The sequence below is a fragment of the Chrysemys picta genome, chromosome 3 (genome assembly GCF_011386835.1).
Source record: "Chrysemys picta bellii isolate R12L10 chromosome 3, ASM1138683v2, whole genome shotgun sequence".
NCBI lineage: Eukaryota > Metazoa > Chordata > Testudines > Emydidae > Chrysemys > Chrysemys picta.
The window spans coordinates 59,769,459-59,792,748 of record NC_088793.1 but is presented as its reverse complement, the minus strand read 5'-3'; the positions used below and the strand labels follow the sequence as shown (position 1 = coordinate 59,792,748).

Here is a 23,290-nt window from a genome sequence, read left to right as displayed (position 1 = left end):
TTGCTCTGGCCTAGGGGCCCACAAAACAGTAATCCGCCATTGCTTACCCCTGTCCTAGCCCAGGGGTTCTCCTCTGCCCCTCTTTGAGAGTGCCTCAACCCCGTTCTGGACCAGGCTCCTCCCTGATTTGGCCCCTCTCCTGCCTCCACCTGTTTGACCCTCCTGTGCAATCAGTATCCCTGCTGCACAGGGTCTGTCCAGCCCACAGCCAATGCTGATGAGCCACAGTGTTTAAGGATACACCTCTTGCCCTCCCGGGCAGAGGGGGTCGGGGGCTCTAGGGTTGCCAACTTTCTATTTGTAGAAAAGCAAACACCCTTGCCCCACCCCTTCACTGAGGCCCTACTCCCATTCACTCCATCCATTGCTCCCTCTCTCCAACCCTTGTTCAGGCGCTCATTTTCACCGGGCTGGGGCAGGGAGTTGGGGAGTGAGGGTTCGGGCTGGGGATGCGGGCTCCAGGGTGGGGCTGGAGATGCAGGTTTTGGGGTGCAGGAGGGAGCTCTGGGCTGGAGGTTGGGGCCAAGAGGTTCGGAATGGGAGGGGGCTCCAGGCTGGGGCAGGGCATTGAGGTGTAGGGGGGGTATCGGCTCTGGGCTGGGGGTGCAGGCTCTGGGCTGGGGCTGAGGGGCTTGGGGTGCAGGAAGGGACTCTGGGCTGGAGGTTGGGGGCCAAGGGTTCGGAATGGCCGGCTTTTACAAACTCCCCTCAGTCACAACACCTTGCCCTGCGGCTGGCCTCGCTGCTACTGCGCCCGGGTTGTGGCCCAGCGGGCGGGAACAGGGTCATGCCCGTCCCTGAGTTTCGTTTCTCCAGCTGCGCGCCCTGGTCCCGGAAAGGAAGTTGCCTGAGCCTGGTTTCGCGCTTAGCGCCTCAGTGCCCGGAGCCAGGGAGGCGCGGAAGGCGGTGGGAGCTGAGCCATGGGGGACCAGTGCGCTGCAGCCAGGAGAGCGAGAGGGTCGAGAAAGGCACCGAGTCAGAGCAGCGCTCCTGAGCCCCCTCGGAGCCATAGCGCCGCCGCCAAGCCCCCTGCCCGCGGCGGGGGGAGAGCTGGGGCAGGAAGAGGGGACGCTCGGCCTCCTGGTGAGCATGCTAAAGCCATTAACCCCCGGGACTCCCCTTCGCCCATTGACCCAAAGGGCGCCACAGCTGCCAGATCCCGCACAGAGAAGGGACCCGCTCCCAGCGAGAAGGGATCTGTCCATAACGGGAAGGGATCTGCCCCGGGAGAGAGTAATGCTGTCCCCAGTAGGAAGGGAGCAGTCCCCACTCGGAAAGACTCTGCCCGCAGAGAGAAGGGAGCTGTCCCTAAAACAAAAGAGTCTCCCGCCAGAGGGCCGCCCGCTGTAGCTTCCTACTGCTGCACGGGGACAGAGAGCAGCGTCGGGGTCAAGTCTGGTGGCGTGGGAGCCCGGCGGCTCAGGGATGTGCTGAAGACACTGAGCCTGGGCCGGCAGGACACGTCCGAGGCCTCGGAGAATGTGAACCTGCTCATCCGCACGTTGGTGTCAGCGATCAGAGCCCGGGAGAACAGTTTCAGCTCAATTGATATTCTGGGCACCGGTAGCTACTACGAGCATGTCAAGGTGAGGAGAAGCGGGCAGGGGCTTAAGCACTTCATCTCCATCGGACACTGTTAATGTAGGACCTAGCATGACTGGGGTACTTCCAGCTGTGATGTGACTCATTATCGTCTGCCACCTCCAGCCTCCCTCCCTGGAACTGATTTTCAGACAATCTGCCGGGTCCTTTTCTGTCCCTGATTCTTATTTAAAATTGTCTCCATTCAAATTGTCCCAGCATGGCACAGCCCTTGCCTCTGCTGCAGCAGCTTCTGAAACTATAGTGGGCGTGGCTCAAGCTCTTTGTGCCTTTCAGGTACAGGTAGGGGCAGCTCTAGCTTTTTTGCTGCCCCAAGCACTGCAGGCAGGCCGCCTTCGGCAGGTCCCCGGTCCCGCGGCTTCGGCGTACCCGCCGCCTAATTGCCACTGAAGCCGCGGGACGGGGACCTCCGCAGGCAAGCCGCTGAAGGCTGCCTGACTGCCGACCTAGCAGGGACCGGCAGGGCGCCCCCCGCGGCTTGCCGCCCCAGGCACCCGCTGGGTACAGCACATTATTTTACAGGGACATTTTCACTGCACTCTCTTTCCCATAATGGCTAATTATAGTCGTTCTAGCTCTGCAGTTTGTATTGGTTACCATAACCATAGATTTGAGTACCCCCAGGTTCCAAGAAATCTGTTTTGTCTCCCTTTGGGGTTACAGGGATAGTGGGGGCTAGTTGGGAGGGAGATTGATGTTGTAAAAACAATTTGGTTATGGGGTGGGGAGGCGTTCCTCCTTAATAAAATTATCCAGCTTTTACAAAAGATATTCAAACTGCTTTACTCTAATTTCCTCAGGAAGTTTGTTGAATTAGTTCCTGTTGATTAAGAGACAGCTCCAGATCTCATACAGGTTGTGCTCTGCATTGTTCTAGAGGAACATAGTTGTCCTGATGGTTTATATAGATTAAGATAATGTAGCTGAGACCAGCTCCATTAGTCAATTTAGGCTGGGAGCAAGTGGAGAAACTGGAGCACAGGCTTGATTTACTCATGGTGACCTAAAACACACAGGCAGTGGATAGCTGTGGTTTGTACTAGCTGAAGTCTTTACATTGTTCTGATGTTCAAGTGTAGATACAATCTGTTACAATTATCCAGGTTGCAGATGACAGGAGTATTGATCATTGTGGCTAGTCTTTATATATGAGAAAGCCGGGCGTGGTGGGGACAGATAGAATAAACTCTAACATGTCGAGATGGATCCTTCATGGCTGGGGGATAACAAGTCTTAACACAGACTGACACTAGTTATCCCTTAATTCTTCCAGCACACACCACAAACAGTCTGTGCGTGTATCCAAATGGTTTAGTTCTGTCTAAATAAAAAGCATGTTCTTACAACATCCAGGGTATGGAGTCTCACTTGTCTTGGGGTGGAGTGCGATTTCAGAGGACCATGAGATAAACAGATTACATGGAGGTCAGAGAACATATGAATGGCCATACTGGGTCAGACCAAAGGTCCATCTAACCCAGTATCCTGTCTTCCTACAGTAGCCAATGCCAGGTGCCCCAGAGGGAATGAACAGAACAGATAATCACCAAGTGATCCATCCCATCACCCATTCCCAGCTTCTGGCAAACAGAGGCTAGGGACACCATTCCTGCCCATCCTGGCTAATAGCCATTGATGGACCTATCCTCCATGAACTTATCTAGTTTTTTTTTAACCTTGTAATAGTCCTTCACAACATCCTCCGCAAAGAGTTCCAAGGCTGACTGTGCGTTGTGTGAATAAATACTTTTGTTTGTTTTAAATTTGCTGACTATTGATTTCATTTGATGACCCATAGTTCTTGTGTTATGAGGAAAAGTAAATAACACTTCCTTATTTACTTTTTCCACACCAGTCATGATTTTATAGATCTCTATCATATCCCCATTTAGTCATCTCTTTTCCAAGCTGAAAAGCCCCAGCCTTATTAATCTTTCCTCATACAGAAGCCATTCCATACCCCATATCATTTATGTTGCCCTTTTCTGAACCTTTTCCAATTCCAATATATCTTTTTTGAGACAGGGCAACCACATCTCCACACAGTATTCAAATTGTGGGCATACCATGGATTTAGATAGAGGCAATATGATATTCTCTGTCTTATTAACTATCCCTTTCTTAATAATTCCCAACATTGTTAGCTTTTTTTTACTGCTGCTGCACATTAAGTTGATGTTTTCAGAGAACTATCCACAATGATTCCAAGATCTCCTTCTTGAGTAGTAACAGCCAATTTAGATCCCATCATTTTATATGTATAGTTGGGATTATGTTTTCCAATGTGCATGAAGGTTTTAGACTTCAGTCTCTTACCTAGCAGCCTAAATTTGGGCTCCAGGACCTCTCTCCTATCCTTTCCTACGTCATTGGTATCTACATGTACCACGACCACCAGCTTCTCCCCAGCACTACACAAGTCTATCTAGATGTCTTGAGAGATCCGCAACTTTCACACCAGGCACACAAGTCACCACGCGGTTCTCCCGGTCATCATAAACCTAGCTATCTATGTTTCTAATGATCAAATACCCCATAACCTGTCTCATCCTAATAACTGGAGTTCCCTCCCCCAGAGAGGTATCCTCAGTGTGAGAGGATACCACATCATCTGGAAGGAGGGTTCCAACTTGGGGTAAGGCCTAAAGGTGACTGTCCTGTTGGAAAATTTTACATGATAGGCCCATTCAGAGCGTGAGTCTACTCAATTTTTTTAGGCAATGTGATGGCCACAAGGAAGGCAGTTTTCACTGACAAATGATAGAAAAGAGGTGGTCAGGAGTTCAAATGCCCTCTTCCCCCCTTCCCAGAAAATCAGGCTTGACCACACCAGGTTAAGGTCCCACAACAAAGAGGATTCCCAAACTGGGAGGTATCAGAGGGGTAGCCGTGTTAGTCTGGATCTGTAAAAAGCAACAGAGAGTCCTGTGGCACCTTTAAGACTAACAGGTGTATTGGAGCATAAGCTGTCGTGGGTGAATACCCACTTTGTCAGATGCATGTGGGTATAAAACTGGGAGGAAACTCCTTAAGGAACCTTGATCCCAGAGGGTTTAAGAAGACTGCATATTCCTGGACTGGAGGGTGATTAAAGGATACAGCCATCAGGTGCACCTGTATTGAGAGGCTGCAGTGTTTTAAGGACTATAGATAGTACCTGGTATGAACTATGTGGCCCATACTGAAAACTTTCTCCATTTGGCTCCATAGATGAGTCTGGTTGGTGGCTTTCTGCTGTGAAGTAAGATGTTCAGCATTGCACTGGGGAAGTTTAATTCTGTAGATGTTATCAGAATTCAAGAAGAATGTTGATAAATTGAAGAGGATTCAGAGGAGAACCATGGGAATGATTAAAGGATTAGAAAAATATGCCTCAGAGATTGAGCTGTCAAGGTTCCTTCCCCACTCTGAACTTTAGAGTACAGATACGGGGACCTGCATGTGAACCTCTAAACTGAATTACCAGCTTAGATCTGGTTTTGCTGCCACCACTCCCAAGTACTAACTCCCTTCCCTGGGTAGCCTTGAGAGACTTCTTCACTAATTTCCTGGTGAATACCAATGCAAACCCTTGGATCTTAACACAAGGAGAATTTAACCATTCGCCCTCCTTTCCCCCACCAATTCCTGGTGTGTCCAGATCCAATCCCCTTGGATCTTAACACAAGGAAAAATCAATCAGGTTCTTAAAAAGAAGGCTTTTAATTAAAGAAAGGTAAAAATCATCTCTGTAAAATCAGGCTGGAAAATAACTTTACCGGGTAATCTGATTCAAAGAGCCCAGAGGAACCCCCTCTAGCCTTAAGTTCAAAATTACAGCAAACAGAGGTAAACCCTCTAGCAAAAGGAACATTTACAAGTTGAGAAAACAAAGATAAACCTAACACACCTTGCCTGGCTGTTACTTACAAGTTTGAAATATGAGAGACTTGTTCAGAAGATTTGGAGAGCATGGATTGATGGCCGGTCCCTCTTAGTCCCAAGAGCAAACAACCCCCAAAACAAAGAGCACAAACAAAATCCTTCCCCCCACCAAGATTTGAAAGTATCTTGTCCCCTTACTGGTTCTTTGGGTCAGGTGTCAGCCAAGTTACCTGAGCTTCTTAACCCTTTACAGATAAAAGGATTTTGGAGTCTCTGGCCAGGAGGGATTTTATAGTACTGTACACAGGAGGGCTGTTACCTTTCCCTTTATAGTTCTGATAGAGCTCCTTGAATGTATTAATCTTAACAAAGCAGAGGTATAGGGGGTGACTTGATTACAGTCTGTAAGTACCCACGTGAGGAACAATTACTACTAACTTCAGTAAGAGTCGGACCTGTCAGTGGAGGGAGAATTGAGCAGCATAATGTGGGTCTGTCTTGCTGCACTGAGACTTCTATATCCATGTTGTGTAAGTTGTTCCAGTTTCACTTTATGAAATATGTAGCTTACCCCACTCTTTAACAGGATGATTAAATCACTTCTAATCTACAGCCATCCAAAAATAAAACTTCCAGTAAGAGTTGATAAGAGTATCTGCCTGACAGGGTTGTAGTGTCTTGCTCCTATTGAGAGTTCCCTGGTCTTAATTTATTGCAAATTACCATACATTTGTTCCCCATATCTCTGCACATGGAAGTGGATGGGAGAATAAAGTCCATAGAGGCATTTATAATGGAAATGCAGGCTAAAACCTTACCTGTAATAACAAAACAGTAAGCTTTGTATTTCTGTGATTCACAGATTTCTGCACCAAATGAGTTTGATATCATGTTTAAGATGCCAGCTCCTAGAGTTGAACTGGAACAATGTGATAGCTCTGGTGCCTTTTATTATGTGAGACTTAAAAGAAATCCTCAAGGAAACAATCTGGACAAATTTTTACAAGAAGATGGAACATTAGCAGCCTGTAAGATGCTTTTTGCCCTGAGGAACATTGTTAAAGAAATTGTAAAGAGCATGACACGTAAGTATTCAGTGGAAAATATTTTCACTTACAGGTGTTACTGTTCACATTAATGTCTGTACATATAAATCCCTGGAAGTAGTGTTGTACATACAACTTAGGTTCCTGTTAGCAGTGCCTTCATAGATGTGTGCATAAAATGCTAGAAAAACCTATATATGTCTGAGCAACAAGAGAAGAGCAACCACAAACATACAGGGCCTGATTCAATCCACAGAGCGTGGAAGGGTTCTGCATGACTTCATTCTTATGCAACAAGCTGTTTTTGCAAATTGAAACAAAGAACATTCAGGGTACGGTCTAAAGCCAGGTTTAAGTCAGGCCAGTCATATTATGAAAATGATAGATGGCTTAAACAAGTTTGTAGAAGTATTTGAAAAAAATCCTTATCCCACATACTGACTCAATTTCTTCTGCTTTATACCAAGTGTTCTTAAATTTACTGGTAGTAAGCTTTCCGTAGTTTCTAAACTTATCACACTCCCCTTAAAACAAAGCAGTATTTTCTTCCAGCAAGGTGCTAGAAACATTAAATCGTATGAGTTTGTAAAATAACTCAAAAGACTGCTTGTTGTAGCGCTGAAATGACTGATATGGTTTTTGAAAAATGCAGTGTCTTGCTTTTCAGTGTATTTTTTGCTCAAGAATATGGTGAAGAGAGGTGAATCTATGTTGAATTATGGTCTGTAGACCAAGATATAAAGTAAGCACTATAAATAATGGAATGTCCATTGATATCAGAAGGGGGGTTATGTAGAGATTAGGGGAGAATATGGCCGTCATTCATTAAATGTTTTATTTGTTTTGGAAATAAATTGTCATATTTAACACTAACAATATACTCTAACTGAGAAAATATAGTCCCTTTAGCTGACAGCTATGTGTGTTAAAAATTGTGGCCACAATTTTCAACTAACATTTACAATATTAAATATAAAAATACATTGGGTTCTATAGGTCTAATGCATCCACACACAAAAATATTCCTCAACAAGACAAGAACATTCCACTTTTACAATCAGTTCTCATTGCAAATACAAGATCTCGCCAAAGCACGTTAATTTCAGTTATGTTACCTCGAAAGGCACTTTCTTTTCATTACATTGTAGCATATTAATGCAGCTAGTCAAATACTGAAATCTGATGTTAAGATTTTACATAAGCTACTTACAAAAATGGCTTGGTTATTTGTTCTCGATAGGGCAAGCTGCAATTATTTGTCCTTCATGGAGTTCTAAGTAGTTTCATGCATTTTCCTTTGTTTACTTGGTCAATTTTCTGCACATACCTTAATAAAATGAACTACTTGCATTATACAAACTGATTTAAAAATACTGTCTCTTCATATATTCTCTAATATAGAATGACTGAAGCTTTGTATAGGACATGATATAGCTGCAAATTCTAGTTAAGTAAACAAAAAACATTAAAAAAATGGTTTCCTCCAATATTAAAAAGTTGAGTTTTCTTTAATAAGGTTATTTTTTTGATAGGAACAGAAATGAAAGTGACTGTGGATAAAAAAAAGGCTGGAAGCCCTGCAATAACACTTCGCATTGGGAATCCTCCAATGGAGATATCAGTGGATATAATCTTGGCTTTGGAAGTTCGAAGTCAGAGCTGGCCTGCCAGTACACAGGAGGGCCTAAAAATTGAAAAATGGCTAGGAAGCAAAGTCAAACAAGAATATAAATGGAAGCCAATATACCTAGTACCCAAACATGCCAAGGATGGAAGAGTGCTAAAAGGTATTGTTTTTATTTTGAACACAAACTAACTTTTTTTTTTAAATTAAATGTGAGAGGGGTCTTCTGCTCAACTAGTAATTACCCAACTGCTGTAAGGGGAAACTACAGATTACTTTTTGTTTTTGTTAGTCAGCAGGGCATGCAGTATTCTTCCCTTATCAGAGGGGTAGCCCTGTTAGTCTGTATCGACAAAAACAACGAGGAGTCCGGTGGCACCTTAAACACTAACAGATTTATTTGGGCATAAGCTTTTGCGGGTTAAAAAAAAAAAAACACTTCTTCAGATGCATAGAGTGAAAATTATAGATACAGGCATAAATATATATTGGCACATGAAGAGAAGGGAGTTACTTTACAAGTGGAGAACCAGTGTTGTAAACCAATATGTAAAAGGATAAATGGACACAAATCAGACATCAGGAATGGTAACATACAAAAGCCAGTAGGAGAACACTTCAATCTACCTGGACATTCAACAACAGATTTAAAACAAAAAACAGACTTCCAAGAGAAACTGCAGAGCTACAATTAATTTGCAAATTTAACACCATCAATTTGGGCTTAAATAGGGACTGGAAGTGGCTGGCTCACCACAAAAGCAATTTTCCCTCTCTTGGTATTGACACCTCCTCACCAATTATTGGGAATGGACCACACCCTGACTGAATTGGCCTTCAACATTGGTTCTCCCCTTGTAAGGTAACTTCCTTCTCTTCATGTGCCAATATATATTTATGTCTGTAATCATTCCAGGCATCTGAAGAAGGGAGTTTTTTTACTCACAGAAGCTTATGCCCAAATAAATCCTAGTCTTTAAGGTGCCACCGGGCTCCTTGTTATTCTTCTGTCTGTCTTGTCCGTGGCTACATGTGGATCAGAGCCATCATCTAAAAAAACCCTATCTTTGAATTATTAAACATGTCCTATTCTTCATATTGTGGAGGCTCTGTACAAAGCCGTCTCTACCCTGAAGCTCTTACATCAATGTGTCTGACACTGAAGTAATTTGAGATATTAGAACATTGTGCTACTTTCCAACCAAGGCCATGTAGAGGTATTTTTACCACCTTTTTCTGTTATATAATAGAAACCTATTGAGACTGAAGGAAAGTATGCTTCTGCAATAGAACATCAAAATGAGTTTCTGTATGTGAAGTTGAGTGATTTAGTCTACACAAAAATACATCTAAAACCTCAATGTTTTACATTGCCAGGGCAATTTACTAGATTTCGCCATCAAGTTCAGGTCTTCATAAGTGCACCATTACCATTATTTTTATTTAACTTGGCTGTCACAATCATGATCTGTGGCAGTAGAGTACATCTAGGGGGAAACTGACATTTTTTTCTATTATATTTCAGCAAAAGAAAGTGTTATGCTAAAGAAAGGCTTTGCTAAAGTTTTTTTTTTTTTTTTTTTTAAACTCAGCACAGATTTTACCTAATGCTATTTGAGAGTAGTCTTACACCTTGTCCTGTTGATCTCCTGTAATAAGAAAATTAAATTTAAACAGTGACTATGTGCTTCGTGGGGCAGAAAGCTGATCTATAGCTGTGTGGGAAGCATATAGCCCTGTGTCGGTGCTATAAAAATAATGTGGCTTAAGTTTATTTATTTAATTCTTCTTGGGTGCTAATTTACTCAAACTCAATGCCTTGTCTTGGGTGGATAACAGGGTACTATTGCAAGAGTAACAGAGGCATACTCCTAAAACAATATCATGTCAGAATCAATAGACAGTGGGGAAAAAAAGTCTTAAAAATAAGTTATGCCAAATACCACCACAATTATCTTATTCCAAAACAAAAAACTGTTTTAAGATTGAAAGTACATATCAAGTAATTTTAAAGATGGAAGACTTTCTGGGGTATTGTAATTATCCCAAAACCACACATTATAAACCCAGGAAATTAAGAGTTAAGTTTACACTTCAAAGAAATCCAAACATATTTAGGTATGGAAATGCAGTTAAAGTATCCAGACAACTGTAACTCTGTCTTGTAGGGAAAATCATGCAAAAAACATACAATTAGGGGATTTTAGCATTTTGTGGATTAGATTATTAAATTGATATTTTAAAAAAAAAAGTTGCAGACATTTCCAAATAAGTTCACTTCAGGATGACTTTTCTTTAGCTACAGAAACTGTGTAAGACTCATATTATAAGTGGATAAAAAAAGTGTTAATAAAATGTTTGTATTCATTTAATACATCTTTAGAAGACACCTGGCGACTCTCTTTCTCACACATTGAAAAGGACATGATAAAGAACCATGGCAACACAAAGACATGTTGTGAATCTAAGGGAGTAAAGTGTTGTAGGTTAGTACTTTATATGTTTTTTTTTAAGTCTCCTTTAGCCACTATACCAGTCTAGCAAGTGTTTTAATTCTTTCTAAATTTATAATTTTATCTGTGGTCTGAGAGAACAAGAACCCATACTAAGGAATAATAGTGAGCCACTATGAAGCCTTTTTATTTGAAAAACACTTCACGCATATCACCTAATCGTCACAACACCCTTCTGCTGCAGGCAAATACAATTTTGTGCAGTGCTGAATATGTCTGGCTTCCACTGAAGTCTAAGGAAGATGGGGGCATACTACATCACAGGTTCACATCCCATTTTTGCAATATAAAGCAAACAGATGAAATCTGTCAAAAAACAAAACAAGCCCTGCCCCCCGACTTCCTAAGCCTGATAAAAAAAAGTTAGCCCATTTGTTAGATTGGGAAGTCAATTGACTCAGCCATTAGGAATTTAGCCACTGTATAGACTAAATAAATTAGCTATTTGAGGCAATTCATTAATAAGTGTGTTTTGTGTGTGGTTGGGGGTGGGGTGGGGGAAGGGGAAATACATGAAAAATCACTTGGTACAATTTAAGGAACTGATTTTGACAGATGATCCATTTTGCATTCTGTAGTTTTACAAATCATGAACACTTCTGAATTTCATTAACAATTCTAAGCATAGGAAGAGAGAGAAAACAGACAGTCATCAAGTAGGTGTGTACATAAAGACAAAGCTAATTCCTTCACAGTCTACCTCGTGTTTGTCAGTTCTCTAGATTCGACACAAGACATCAAATTATTAGGAGAATCGTTTTATTTTTGGATTCACTGCTGTTGGTGAAAGCACATGTAAATTGCATCTTCCCATACCCATTGGCTCCTTCTGTCTGAGGGAAGGCAGTGATATATCCCTCAGTTTGTCAGAAAAGGGCAGCTTTAATTTGCAGCAGTCTCCGAAACTGCCCACTGGTGGTAACTGCTGTGGGGAGTGCACTAAATGAAGCATATGACTGTCCAACATTACTCAGTTTCTGGGTTATGATGGCTCCCACTGGAAGGAAGTTTCTACTATAATGCATCACTGAAACTTCCCTTGGGCACAGTCCTTCAATCTGGGGAGCCCTGTGGAAAAGCTAATGTAATCCTGGGATGAATCTGGCCTACAAAAATGCAATGGGTTTTCATACTTCATAGGAAAATATTATTGGCAAGATTCTTTATCCCACTTGTTGGGGTCAGCATCAAATGCCTCATGAAAGCAAAATATTTCCAGAAACACTTATTTAGCATACATAAGACATTTCCCAGTAATAACATCTTATTGTTCAACAGGAAAAGCTGTCTGAAACTTCTGAAGCATCTTCTGGATCAGCTTAAAACAAAAGATGGAAACAGACGGGGGCTGGACAAATTCTGTTCCTACCATGCCAAAACTGCCTTTTTCCAAGCATGTGTCCTTTGGCCAGATGACAAACAATGGCTGTTCACAGACCTTGAGAGCTGTTTTCAAAAATTTTTGGATTACTTTCTGGATTGCCTCAACAACGCATACCTTCCACACTTTTTTATTCCTACACACAACCTTTTTAGTAGACAACTGATTGATAAGGCAAGCAGTGATTTCCTTTCAAAGGAAATTAAATATGAAATAAACAATAGATTTCCAATATTTGAACTGCAGAATTAAGGAAATATTCTATGATGTTTGTCAAAATTTTCATTTACATTTTATAGATCAGAATATCTAATAAAGAATCAACATTTGAAGTTATTCCTTGGGAATTTCTGGTGCTATGAAAAGTGGAAGTAAAGTAATTGTGGTCAATAAATGAGACTTACACATTTAAATTAAATTATGCTTCTTAGTGGTAGAGGAGAAGGGATATCAGGACAAGTTTTTCACAATTTTAAGTCTGATTGGTGCCAGGCTACTTTCAACGGGAGGGTGAGTGGGTGTGGGGGGGGAAGAATTAGCTATAATCTATACTTTCCTGATCTACACAGTGCAGCAATGTATCCTATGGAGGTGTGATTTCTCAAGTGCACTTGCATGTTACACATTAACTGGTCTGCATAGTCCCTGCTGGTGTACACTAAAAACTCCCTCATGCACTGTAACACAATACAGTTCTACCCTAAAGTGCTAGGAAACTTTTAGTGTGAACCAACAGGGTCTATGTGGACCAATTAGTGCGCAAAACAGTGCGCTTTACAAATTACGCCCCTTGTAGTGCACAGTGCCACACACTATAGACAAGCTCTATGCTTCTAAGAAGGCAGCAGTGATTCAGTAGTAAAAACAAAATACAGATTTGACGCAGAACAATGCCAGACAAACAAATTTACAGACAAATGGCCATATTATACTCCTAGTTATAGTGGTGCAGTTCTGAAGTCAATGGAGTTGCACCAGTATAAACACTGCTGAGTATCCTCCATATGTATTTACAGACAACAATCATAACTTACCTCTATATTTATCCCGAAGAGGCAACACTGCATAATAGCTTGCAAAAAACCAAAATCATAGTTCTGATTTTCTTTCATCCATTACTTTGCTCACGTTGAGGTATTTTGAGGGATACTTGAATATTGAATATTCCAAAATAAAATGTGCTTAAGGATAATTATACTTTTTACTGATCCTGCTTTTAAGTGATAACAACTATAGTTGCACTTTATTTTTGGATGTCAGAGTACAAGCAGCAACAGCAGCAGACTATTATATCTGCTCAGACGGAACTTAACTTGATTCTTCTTTCTTGAAGAGACTATGAAACAAGAGCACATAGGAAAGGTACAGCCACTGGAAAAGCTATTACATTTTCAAGTTTTTTATTTAGCAAATGCAAAAATCTTACAGCATTTGAAAACTTGTGCTGTACAAAACTAGAGTCCTTTATTCTCTTTAAAAAGGTCAAAAACATCAAAATAAATAGGAAAGGTGAAATCTTAGTCCTACTGAAGTCAACAGGAGTTTTGTATACAAGTATATAAGCTTAATGTAAAAGAAAATAAGAGGCCCAGAAGAATCAAAATAGAAAACATATAACCTTATTAGAAAAAAAGATTGGGGCCTCTCAAAATTTGTATACTGTTTTATCATTTGGTTGGGTTTCCATCCACTCAGTATGACAGACTTGAAGAAATATTAGTTCAGAGATTTATTCAGCTATTACTGTAAGAATATGCTTCATTTTCCAACAATGAAAGATACCCATCAGTATTCCATGCCTTGTCTGTCCCAAACCACAGATGTAACATCCTCCTTGCACTCCACTGACAATGGTGGTAACATCAGGCATGTAAGTTATTTTGAAACAATGTTGACAGGTGTTGGGTGTATGCACCCATCGGATTCCCTGAAAATATAAGGGAGAAGTTAATTTTTAAATTCTTGTATATTAAAAAATTCTGCAGTTTGTCAAATTAAAAGCAGAATTTTAATTTTCTTTGGCATTTTTATAGTTTTTAAAAATGATGTCATTGCAATTACTAACCTTGACACACACTTTTTTCCGCCTTAAGTGTGGATTAAAGAATAATTGAGAGTGACATCTAAACATAGCAACACATCATTAAATGTAAGGAGAACCAGATTTTCAAAAAGTTCGCAGACATAATTAGTGTATGCAAGACAAACATGCACAAAAGTACCCATGCTTGAAAAATCTGGCCCTAAATTCAAATCTATACCACTATTACTGTAAGAATTTACTTACTTTGTTTAAATATCTCCCAGGCAATTAAAAACCTTTCCGGGACTTTCCACGAGGTCTTCCTAAATCCTTTTTGATTTCTTTTGTCATCTGAAATTGCTTGAATCTTTCTGCCATTGAAATAAGCTCTTCAGGAACTGCCTGATAATTAGAAAGTTATGTTATGGAGAAAGTTTATTCTAAGTGATTCTCTAAGCTTTGCAGTCATATGCCCATGAAGTCAACAAATAAGTATTTATCCAGAATGTTTTCTATTATTCTAGGACTCTTATGGCTTTGCAGCTGAATACTATAGCAGCACACCAACAAGAAAAAGCCAAGGGAAGATATCTTTTTATCTAAAAATTAGGAAAAGTCTTTTGTAGCTTGTGATAAATTCTTTGGTGCTATATCACTGGATTTCCAGTGTATGTAGATGAACCAATACCATATCTTCAGCTAAAAAAATTCTATGATGTATTTCAAAGACTTCTGCCTTGGAGTTAAACTTCTGAGAAAAAAAGTTATGGGAAAAAGACAAAATTCAAGTAGATTAAAATCTGGCCCTAAATAATCTACTTGAATTTTATGCTGTTTTCTCCATTTCTGCAACCAAATTTTACACCTGCAATTTGGTTAGCTAAATTCCTTATCTATACATGTTTAGTTCTTAAAATGTTTTTAAGGTGACTGGAATTCTCTTAGGATTTTTAATTCAAGTACCAGACCACCAGGTTAGAGTTCATTGAACTTTGGTTATGAAAAGATCAAGAATTCAAGTTGTTAAAAAAGAAACACCACACTTTAGTATTTTTGTTTAGTGAAGATCGTCAACCTCATTCTGATGCAATTGCAGGATAGAGGAAATCTTAACTTTCCTATCCACAATATATTTTGCCCTACATGAATGAAAATGGTTCACATCTTTGATGGAACAGTTTTCCGTCAGAAAAAGGCAAGTCTGGCTAAACTAAAATTAAACTTTGTTAAATAGTGTCAATTTCACTAAAATTTTGTTTATTAGAACTTTTTCCTTTTTTCTCCCAATCTTGAAGTGTTCCATTTCAATATCTTCAGAATATGAAATGGTTGATTTTTCCTTTTCAAATGGACATTGTTTTTAAGGGTTTTTTGTTTTTGTTTTAAGATATGGAAGACACCATTGTAGAGGGGAAGGAGGGCAGGTGGTGAAATATATATACCACCACATCTCGAAGAACTCAAGTTTCTATAAGGTGACTTTCTTCTTCGAGTACTCCATATATATTCCATTCTTGGTGGCTCAAAAAACAAACAGTGAGCTGAAGACAGACAGGTGCTTGGAGTCTACTTAAAGAAACACAGCACTGCTCTGCTAGAAGCAGCATCAGATAAAACTGTTACCTACCTTTCGCAACTGTTCTTTGAGATGTGTTACTCACGTCCATTCCATTCTAGGTGTGTGTGTGCCCATGTGCACAGCTGTTGGAGACTTTTGCCTTAGCGGTATCCATAGGGTTGGCTATGGCTCCCTCTGGAGTGCCGCACTCAAGCGTTGGTATATCAGGCGCCGTCGGCCCCCCCACCCTCAGTTCCTTCTTGCTAACAACTCCGACAGAGGGGTAGGAAAGTGGGTAATGGAATGGACATGAGCAACACATCTTGAAGAACAACAGTTATGAAAGGTAGGTAACTTTTTTTCCCCTTCAAGTGCTTGCTCATGTGGATTCCATTCTAGATGACTCACAAGTAGTATCCCTGGAGGTCGGCTCTGAGTTCACAGACATGTGGCTTGTAATACTGCTCTACTGAAGCGAGCATTGTCCCGGGCTTGCTGGGTAAGCGCATAGTGAGACGTGAATGTGTGAATGGACAACCAGGTGGCGGCCCTGGAGATATCTGGTACCTGGGCCAGGAAGGCCGCTGATGAGGCTTGTGCTCTAGTTGAGTGGGTGGTTACAATTGCTGGTGGAGGCACTTTCGCCTGATGATAGCAAAATCGGATGCAGGCAGTGATCCAAGATGAGATTCTCTGGGTGGACACTGGACTACCTTTCATCCTATCTGCTATCATGACAAACTGCGTTGACTTGCGAAATGGCTTGGTCCTCTCAATGTAGAAGGCTAACGCTCTCCTGACATCCAGGGAGTGCAACCTACATTCCTCCTCAGATTTATGAGGCTTTGGGAAGAAGACTGGCAAGAATGTGTCCTGGCTCATGTGAAATTGCTAAACCACTTTGGGTAGGAAAGCCAGATGCAGCTGCAGCTGGACATTGTCTTTGAACACCATCATATAGGGTGGCTCCGATGTAAGTGCCCTAATCTTAGAAACCCTTCGGGCAGAAGTTTTCACCACCAAGAAGGATGCCTTCCAGGAGAGCAGAACAAGGGCTCGAAGGGGGCTTTCATGAGCAATGTGATCACCAGATTCAGGTCCCACAGAGGGACTAAGTCCTGGACTTGGAGGTAGAGCTGCTCCAGACCTCTTAAGAACCGGCCCGTCATGTTATGAGCAAAGACTGCCCTGCAGAGTGGTGAAAGACAGAGGGTGAAAGGCTGATAGGACAGGTAACCATCAGCGTGCCAAACCAGTGTTGGTGAGGCCAAGGTGGGGCTATCAGGATTACTTTGGCTTTTCCCTGCTTGATCTTCATAAGGACTTTGTGCAGCAATGGCACTCATGGGAAAATGTACATCAGAGTCCCTGATCACGGGAGTAGGAAGGTGTCTGACAAGGAGCTCCTTTCAATCCCCCGAAATGAGCAGAACAGATGACATTTCCTGTTCTGGCAAGTTGTGAATAAGTCCATCTGGGGAGATTCCCCACTTTTGAAAAATCCTGTTGACCACTTTGGAGTGGAGTGACCATTCATGGCGAGACAAGAAGTCTCTGCTGAGGCGAGCTGCTAATACATTCCTAGTTCCAGGGAGGTGTGCTGCCATCAGATGAATGGCATGCTGCACACAGAAGTCCCAAAGCTGGAGGGCTTCCTGGCAGAAGGCTGATGACCTGGCTCTGCATTGCTTGTTGATATAAAACATTGTGGTGGTGTTGTCCGTCAGGACTTGAACCACTTTGCCTTATAAGTGGGACCAAAAAGATGGACAGGCCAAGCGAAGTCGAAAGGGAAAAACTGCTGACCACTTGCGAGGCAAGGGAGAGGTGCGCTCTGACCAACAATCATGGGCGGTAAGAAAGAACTGAGAGGGCGTAGGGCCAGCGGCGCGTGATATGCCGATGCATTAGCGTAGCACTCCAGAGGGCACCACAGCCAATGCTACGGATACCGCGGGAGACTTTTGCCTTAGCGCACATACCTAGAATGGAATAGACATGAGCAAGCAATCAACGAAGAACTTGATGTTTCTACCATGGAATAATGTTTTGGAAGCATGGACTCAACCCTACATAGCTGTCCTGCATATTTATGAGATGGGTACACTTCTCAAGGAAGTCACAAAAGCTGCTTAAGCCTTACTGAAATGTGTTCTAATCTTCTTCTCGGAGAGCTAAACAGATCATAACAGATTTTAATGAGATTAGACACCCATTTAGATAACTACCTCTACATTGATACAGCCATCCTTTTGAACTGTCTGCAAATGCTACAAAGAGTCTCTCCAAGACTCTAAATGACTTGATCCTATGAAGATAAAATAAGGCTGAGGCCATCTAGAGTATTTTCTCTCACTCTTCTCCCCCACCCCCCCAATTAGAATATGGTGTAAGGAAAGTCACCAGCAAATTAATCATTTGCTTCAAATGAATATCTAAGACTACTTTATGCAAAAATATAGGATAGGAGCTAAGGGTGATTTTGGGTGGAATACTATATAATGAGAGCCTGCGTAAGTGCCTGTATTTTCCCAATTCTTTGGGCTGAGAGCCATAAACTAGTCCTGTGGATCTAGTGATGCAAGTGAACTTGAAGTGGCAGATGAAGTCACTGAGCCTGTCAAATCCAAAATAGGATGCAATCCCACATTTTCTTCAGGATTAGGAAATACATGGAATAATCCCCTTCTCTCTGTTTTGTAGTGGAACTTCTACTACCCCTAGAGAAAGAAGCAATTCCAGACACTCCTGAGAGGGGTCCCTGAATAGAGATGGTCCAGAAACCAACTATTTCACATTATAAAGGTCCATGCTTCTCCCCCAAAATAAAGGCAATCCCCAAATGGGGAAAGGAAGGATAAAGATCCCATGGACTGCCTGGAAGGCAACTCTCCCACAACATGTCAAAACAATTACTTCAAGATGATTGCAACATGACAGGCATACAATGTATTCTATTCTATATAAGTTTTTATACTGTGCTGATAACTGTAGTATCTAAATGCCTTCCAGTAGTGCATTAAGCAACGTGACTACCCATCTATCATATGTGTGTTCTCTCATTGTCCCTCCAGAGAGAGAAGTATGTGCAGTGGAGTATGCTATTCTGGCAGGGTGTCTTAAACAAACAAACAAACCACAACTATATTGTTGCTGTGCTTATATTAGAGAAAGGAAGGTAAAAAAATGCATCTTGCCCTTGAAGTGGAAAGTGGTGAGGTTTGTGACGGTCCTTAGTTCCTGGGGGAGCTCAAAGTCTTGAGCTTTCACTGGTGAAAGTTGAATCTCCCTCACAGATGTGCTTTACTCTTATTGTTGAGAGTTCCACTGTGCCAGAGGAGCAAAGTCATCAACCTTGGTCTTTGTACCCAGGCGTTAGATGGTCTTTTAGGTATCCTGAGCCCAGGCCATAGAATGCTCTGAAGAGAAGACCAAGACCTTGAACTTGATTCAAAATTCTATAGGAAGCCAGCGTGATGTGCTCATGGTAGCCTGTGTTGCTGAGGAGACATGTTGCAGCACTTCGTATTAGTTGGAGTTTAAGTGCTGAAGGTTTCATGCCCAGGTAAATCACACTGATGTAGGCCAGCCAAGGTGATGAAGGTATGAATGACTGAGGCCAACTCTTAGTTTTCCAGGATGAGATGGAGTCTCCTAGCCAACTGGAGATGGTAGAAAGCATTACTCACAGCTGTTGGGCGAGAGCTCAGCCTCAGCAACGAATCCAATAATACTTCGACCAGTGGACTTCAACTTTTTTATGCCCAAGATCATTTTTGAATTTAAGGGCAACCCAGGATCTACCCTGCCCCTTCCCCAAAGTCCCGCCCCACTCACTCCATTCCTCCCTCTCGTCACTCGCTCTCCCTCACCCTCACTCACTTTCACCAGATTGGGGTTCGGGAGGAGGTGTAGGCTGGGGCTGAGGGGTTTGCAGTGTGGGAAAGGGCTCTGGGCTGAGCCTGGGGAAGGGGGTTGGAGTGCAAGTTCTGGGAGGAAATTTGGGTGCAGGAGGGGGCTCCGGGCTGGGGCAGAGTGTTGGGGTGCAGGAGGGGGTGGGGGTGCTGGCTCTGGGAGGGGGGTCAGGGCTGGGGCTTGCAATGCAGGAGGGGGTTTGGGGTGCTAGCTCCAGGAGGGGGCTCAGGAGTTGGGGTGCAGCCTTCCGCCAGGCAGCACGCACTTCCAGCAGCTCCCGGTTGACGGCGCAGCGTGTCTGCCATTAAGGCAGGCTACCTGATGACCCCGGCCCCACGCAGTTCCCAGAAGGGGCCAATGTGCCCCAGCAGCCCGTGAGGGTGGGCAGCATGTGGCTCAGTGCGCTGCCCCTCTCCTCTTCAAGCACTCAAGCCCCCGCAGCTTCCACTGGCCATAACTCCCCGTTCCTGGCCAATGGGAGCTGTGGGGGCAGTGCTTACAGGCAGAAGCAGCGTGCAGAGGGAGATCCCTGCTCGTCCGCCACCGGGGCTCGCTGTCCACTTCTGGGAGTGGCATGAGGCCGGGGCAGGCAGGGAGCCTGTCTTAGTGGCAGCCCCGCTGTGCTGCCGGAGACCGCAATCGACTGGGAGATCCTCTAGGATCAACCAGTCGATTGCGATCAACCGGTTGGTGTCCACTGACAGACTATAGACTGAATTGACCAATTACACTGGTCTACAATTTTTGAGAAGTCGTCTGCTTCAGAGATAAAATATGCTATTTATTATGTATTTTGAGGTGCTGAATTCAAATATGACAATTAAAACAACTGATTGGCTATTGTTTAAGATATTTAAGTTTTTACATTTTATGTCTACGTATATGGTGTAGATAGAGTTTTAATCATAAATTGTAAACCTAGGTCTTTTCACGTGTTTATGGTTGCTTTACATGATAATATTTCACCTGTCCTGTTTATGTAACACTTTAAAAATCAACAAAAGGGTTATATAAATAAAATTTATTATGAAACAAAAGGCAAAAAACTATTATGTACATAGTTTAGTCCTATTCAGTGTCTATTCGGCGCTTCTTGTCTTGTCTCTTGTATTCATTAAATGGAGCATCTCGTCACTGTCCAGCAATAGTCTGCAAGCAATTATGGACTCCATTTCCCCTGATAGCGTTTCTCCATTGTTGCAATGTCCTGGTGAAATTGCTCGCCGTGCTCGTCGCTCACTGCTCCGCAGTTAGGTGGAAAAAAAAAAAAAACTAGATGAGAGTGCAAAAAATGTATCTTTAGTGACATGTTGCAACCAAGGCTTTTGTATGCCTTGAGGAGGTTTTCCACCAACAACCTGTAGTTGTCTGCCTTGTTGTTTCCGAGAAAATTTATTGCCACTAACTGGAAGGCTTTCCATGCCGTCTTTTCCTTGCCACGCAGTGCATGGTCAAATGCATCATCTCAAAGAAGTTCACGAATCTGAGGAACAACAAAGACACCTTCCTTTATCTTAGCTTCACTTAACCTTGGAAATTTTCCACGGAAGTACTTGAAAGCTACTTGTGTTTTGTCAATGGCCTTGACAAAATTCTTCATCAGACCCAGCTTGATGTGTAAGGGTGGTAACAAAATTTTCCTTGATTCAACAAGTGGCTTTTCCTCCCAGGCTCCAATGACTGTCGGAGTGGCCAATCTTTCTTGATGTAGTGGGAATCTCTTGCACGACTATCCCATTTGCAGAGAAAACAGCAGTACTTTGTGTATCCAGTCTGCAGACCAAGCAAGAGAGCAACAACCTTCAAATCGCCACAAAGCTGCCACTGATGTTGGTCATAGTTTATGCACCTCAAAAGTTGTTTCATGTTGTCATAGGTTTCCTTCATATGGACTGCATGACCAACTGGAATTGATGGCAAAACATTGCCATTATGCAGTAAAACAGCTTTAAGACTAGTCTTCGATGACTCAATGAACAGTCTCTACTCATCTGGATCATGAACGATGTTGAGGGCTGCCATCACACCATCGATGTTGTTGCAGGCTACAAGATCACCTTCCATGAAGAAGAATGGGACAAGATCCTTTTGACGGTCACGGAACATGGAAACCCTAACATCACTTGCCAGGAGATTCCACTGCTGTAGTCTGGAGTCCAACAGCTCTGCCTTACTCTTGGGTAGTTCCAAATCCCTGACAAGGTCATTCAGTTCACCTTGTGTTATGAGGTGTGGTTCAGAGGAGGAGGATGGGAGAAAATGTGGGTCCTGTGACATTGATGGTTCAGGACCAGAAGTTTCATCCTCTTCCTCTTCCTTGTCTGACTCAAGCGAGACTGATTCTGGTGCATCAGGAACTGGCAGTCCTTCTCAGTGGGGTACTGGGCGTATAGCTGATGGAATGTTTGGATAATGCACAGTCCACTTTTTCTTCTTTGACACATCTTTCCCAACTGGAGGCACCATGCAGAAGTAACAATTGCTGGTATGATCTGTTGGCTCTCTCCAAATCATTGGCACTGCAAAAGGCATAGAATTCCTTTTCCTGTTCAACCACTGGCGAAGATTTGTTGCACAAGTGTTGCAGCATATGTGTGGGGCCCACCTCTTGTCCTGATCTCCAATTTTGCAGCCAAAATAAAGGTGATAGGCTCTCTTAACCATAGTGGTTATACTGCGCTTTTGTGATGCAAAAGTCACTTCATCACAAACATAGCACACATTATCTGCACTGTTCACACAAGTGCGAGGCATCTCTGCTCACTTTGGCTAAACAGAAATGTGTCCCTTTGCAAAATCAAACACTGACAAATAAGAGAGCATGACACTGTCTGATTTCTAGAGCTGATATACGGCAATTTGTTCAGCAGAGTGATGTAAGCTTCGTTATGATTGCATCATCCATGGCTTCTAGGATTAACCTGATGCAATTCATATCATGTATGACGCAATACCGGCTTCAGATTGCATCATTCATTGTTTTGCCTAAAAAGCAAGTACTGTCCAAACCCAGTCAGATTTATTCATAGATCCAGTCAAAGTTGTATTTTAGTCAGTTATTTCTGGTTTAAATTGAGATCCCTTCCCTTTATAACTCACTTATCCTCCGCCATTCCCAAGTCAAGGGTCGTATATACTGACCCAATAGCATATCTTGAAAACTAGAGCCAATCAACAATTTTAAGCATCATTTTCGTTCTCAGTGACCCAGAATTAGTAAAGTTTGACTACATTTATTTCAGAAGCATTCTGGCTGTAGAGCAGTGTTATGAATGTGAACCTTCAACCAAAGAGAGACTGCACTATACTGCAAATTCCTCAAAATACTTTCCTCTGTCCACCAGCATCATCTCTGTTCTGCTCAGGTTCAGCTTCATCCAGGTATTCTTCATCCAAGCACTGAACCATCTTGGTTGTAGTGGTATGTTCATGTTGTGAAGGATAAGTAGAGCAGTGTTTCATCTGCATATTGCTGGCACTTAAGTTGATGTCAGACTAGTTCACCTAGTAGAAAAATGTAGATAATGAAAAGGACAGCAGAGAGAATTGATCCTTGTGGAACCCTGTAAGTGAGGGGTTTAGTGGTGGAGAAGCATCACTACTTTTTGGGTGTGTCCCTCCAGGAAGGACTCCAACAATTTTAGTGCATTATCCTGGACTCCTGCCACAATTCTCAGGTGAGACAGCAGTATCTCATGATCAACAGCATCAAATGCTGTAGAGAGGTCCAGGATGAGAATGCATGTTTGTCCACTAACAGCAGA

At 42.5% G+C, this 23,290-nt stretch overlaps 2 protein-coding genes across 4 annotated transcripts in view; one reads left to right on the top strand and one right to left on the bottom strand.

Moving 5' to 3' along the window:
* Nucleotides 1–786: 786 nt before the first annotated feature.
* On the top strand, nt 787–12,366 carry CGAS (cyclic GMP-AMP synthase). The gene is made up of 5 exons (XM_005301224.5): nt 787–1,586; nt 6,329–6,551; nt 8,045–8,299; nt 10,520–10,622; nt 11,928–12,366. Exons 1-5 carry the CDS (start codon nt 921–923, stop codon nt 12,280–12,282), a joined length of 1,602 nt encoding a protein of 533 aa, XP_005301281.2. The 5' UTR covers nt 787–920; the 3' UTR covers nt 12,283–12,366.
* A 1,047-nt stretch (nt 12,367–13,413) lies between these two features.
* The window catches only part of DDX43 (DEAD-box helicase 43), a 76,638-nt gene continuing 66,761 nt past the window's right edge, over nt 13,414–23,290 (bottom strand). For all 3 annotated transcript variants that reach the window (XM_065588016.1, XM_065588017.1, XM_065588015.1), the window contains 2 exons: nt 14,318–14,455; nt 13,414–13,957 (listed from right to left, as the gene is read on the bottom strand). In XM_065588016.1, coding sequence (XP_065444088.1) covers nt 14,342–14,455 — 114 coding nt within the window. In that variant the 3' untranslated portion in view covers nt 13,414–13,957; nt 14,318–14,341. The remainder of the gene's footprint in view (nt 13,958–14,317; nt 14,456–23,290) is intronic.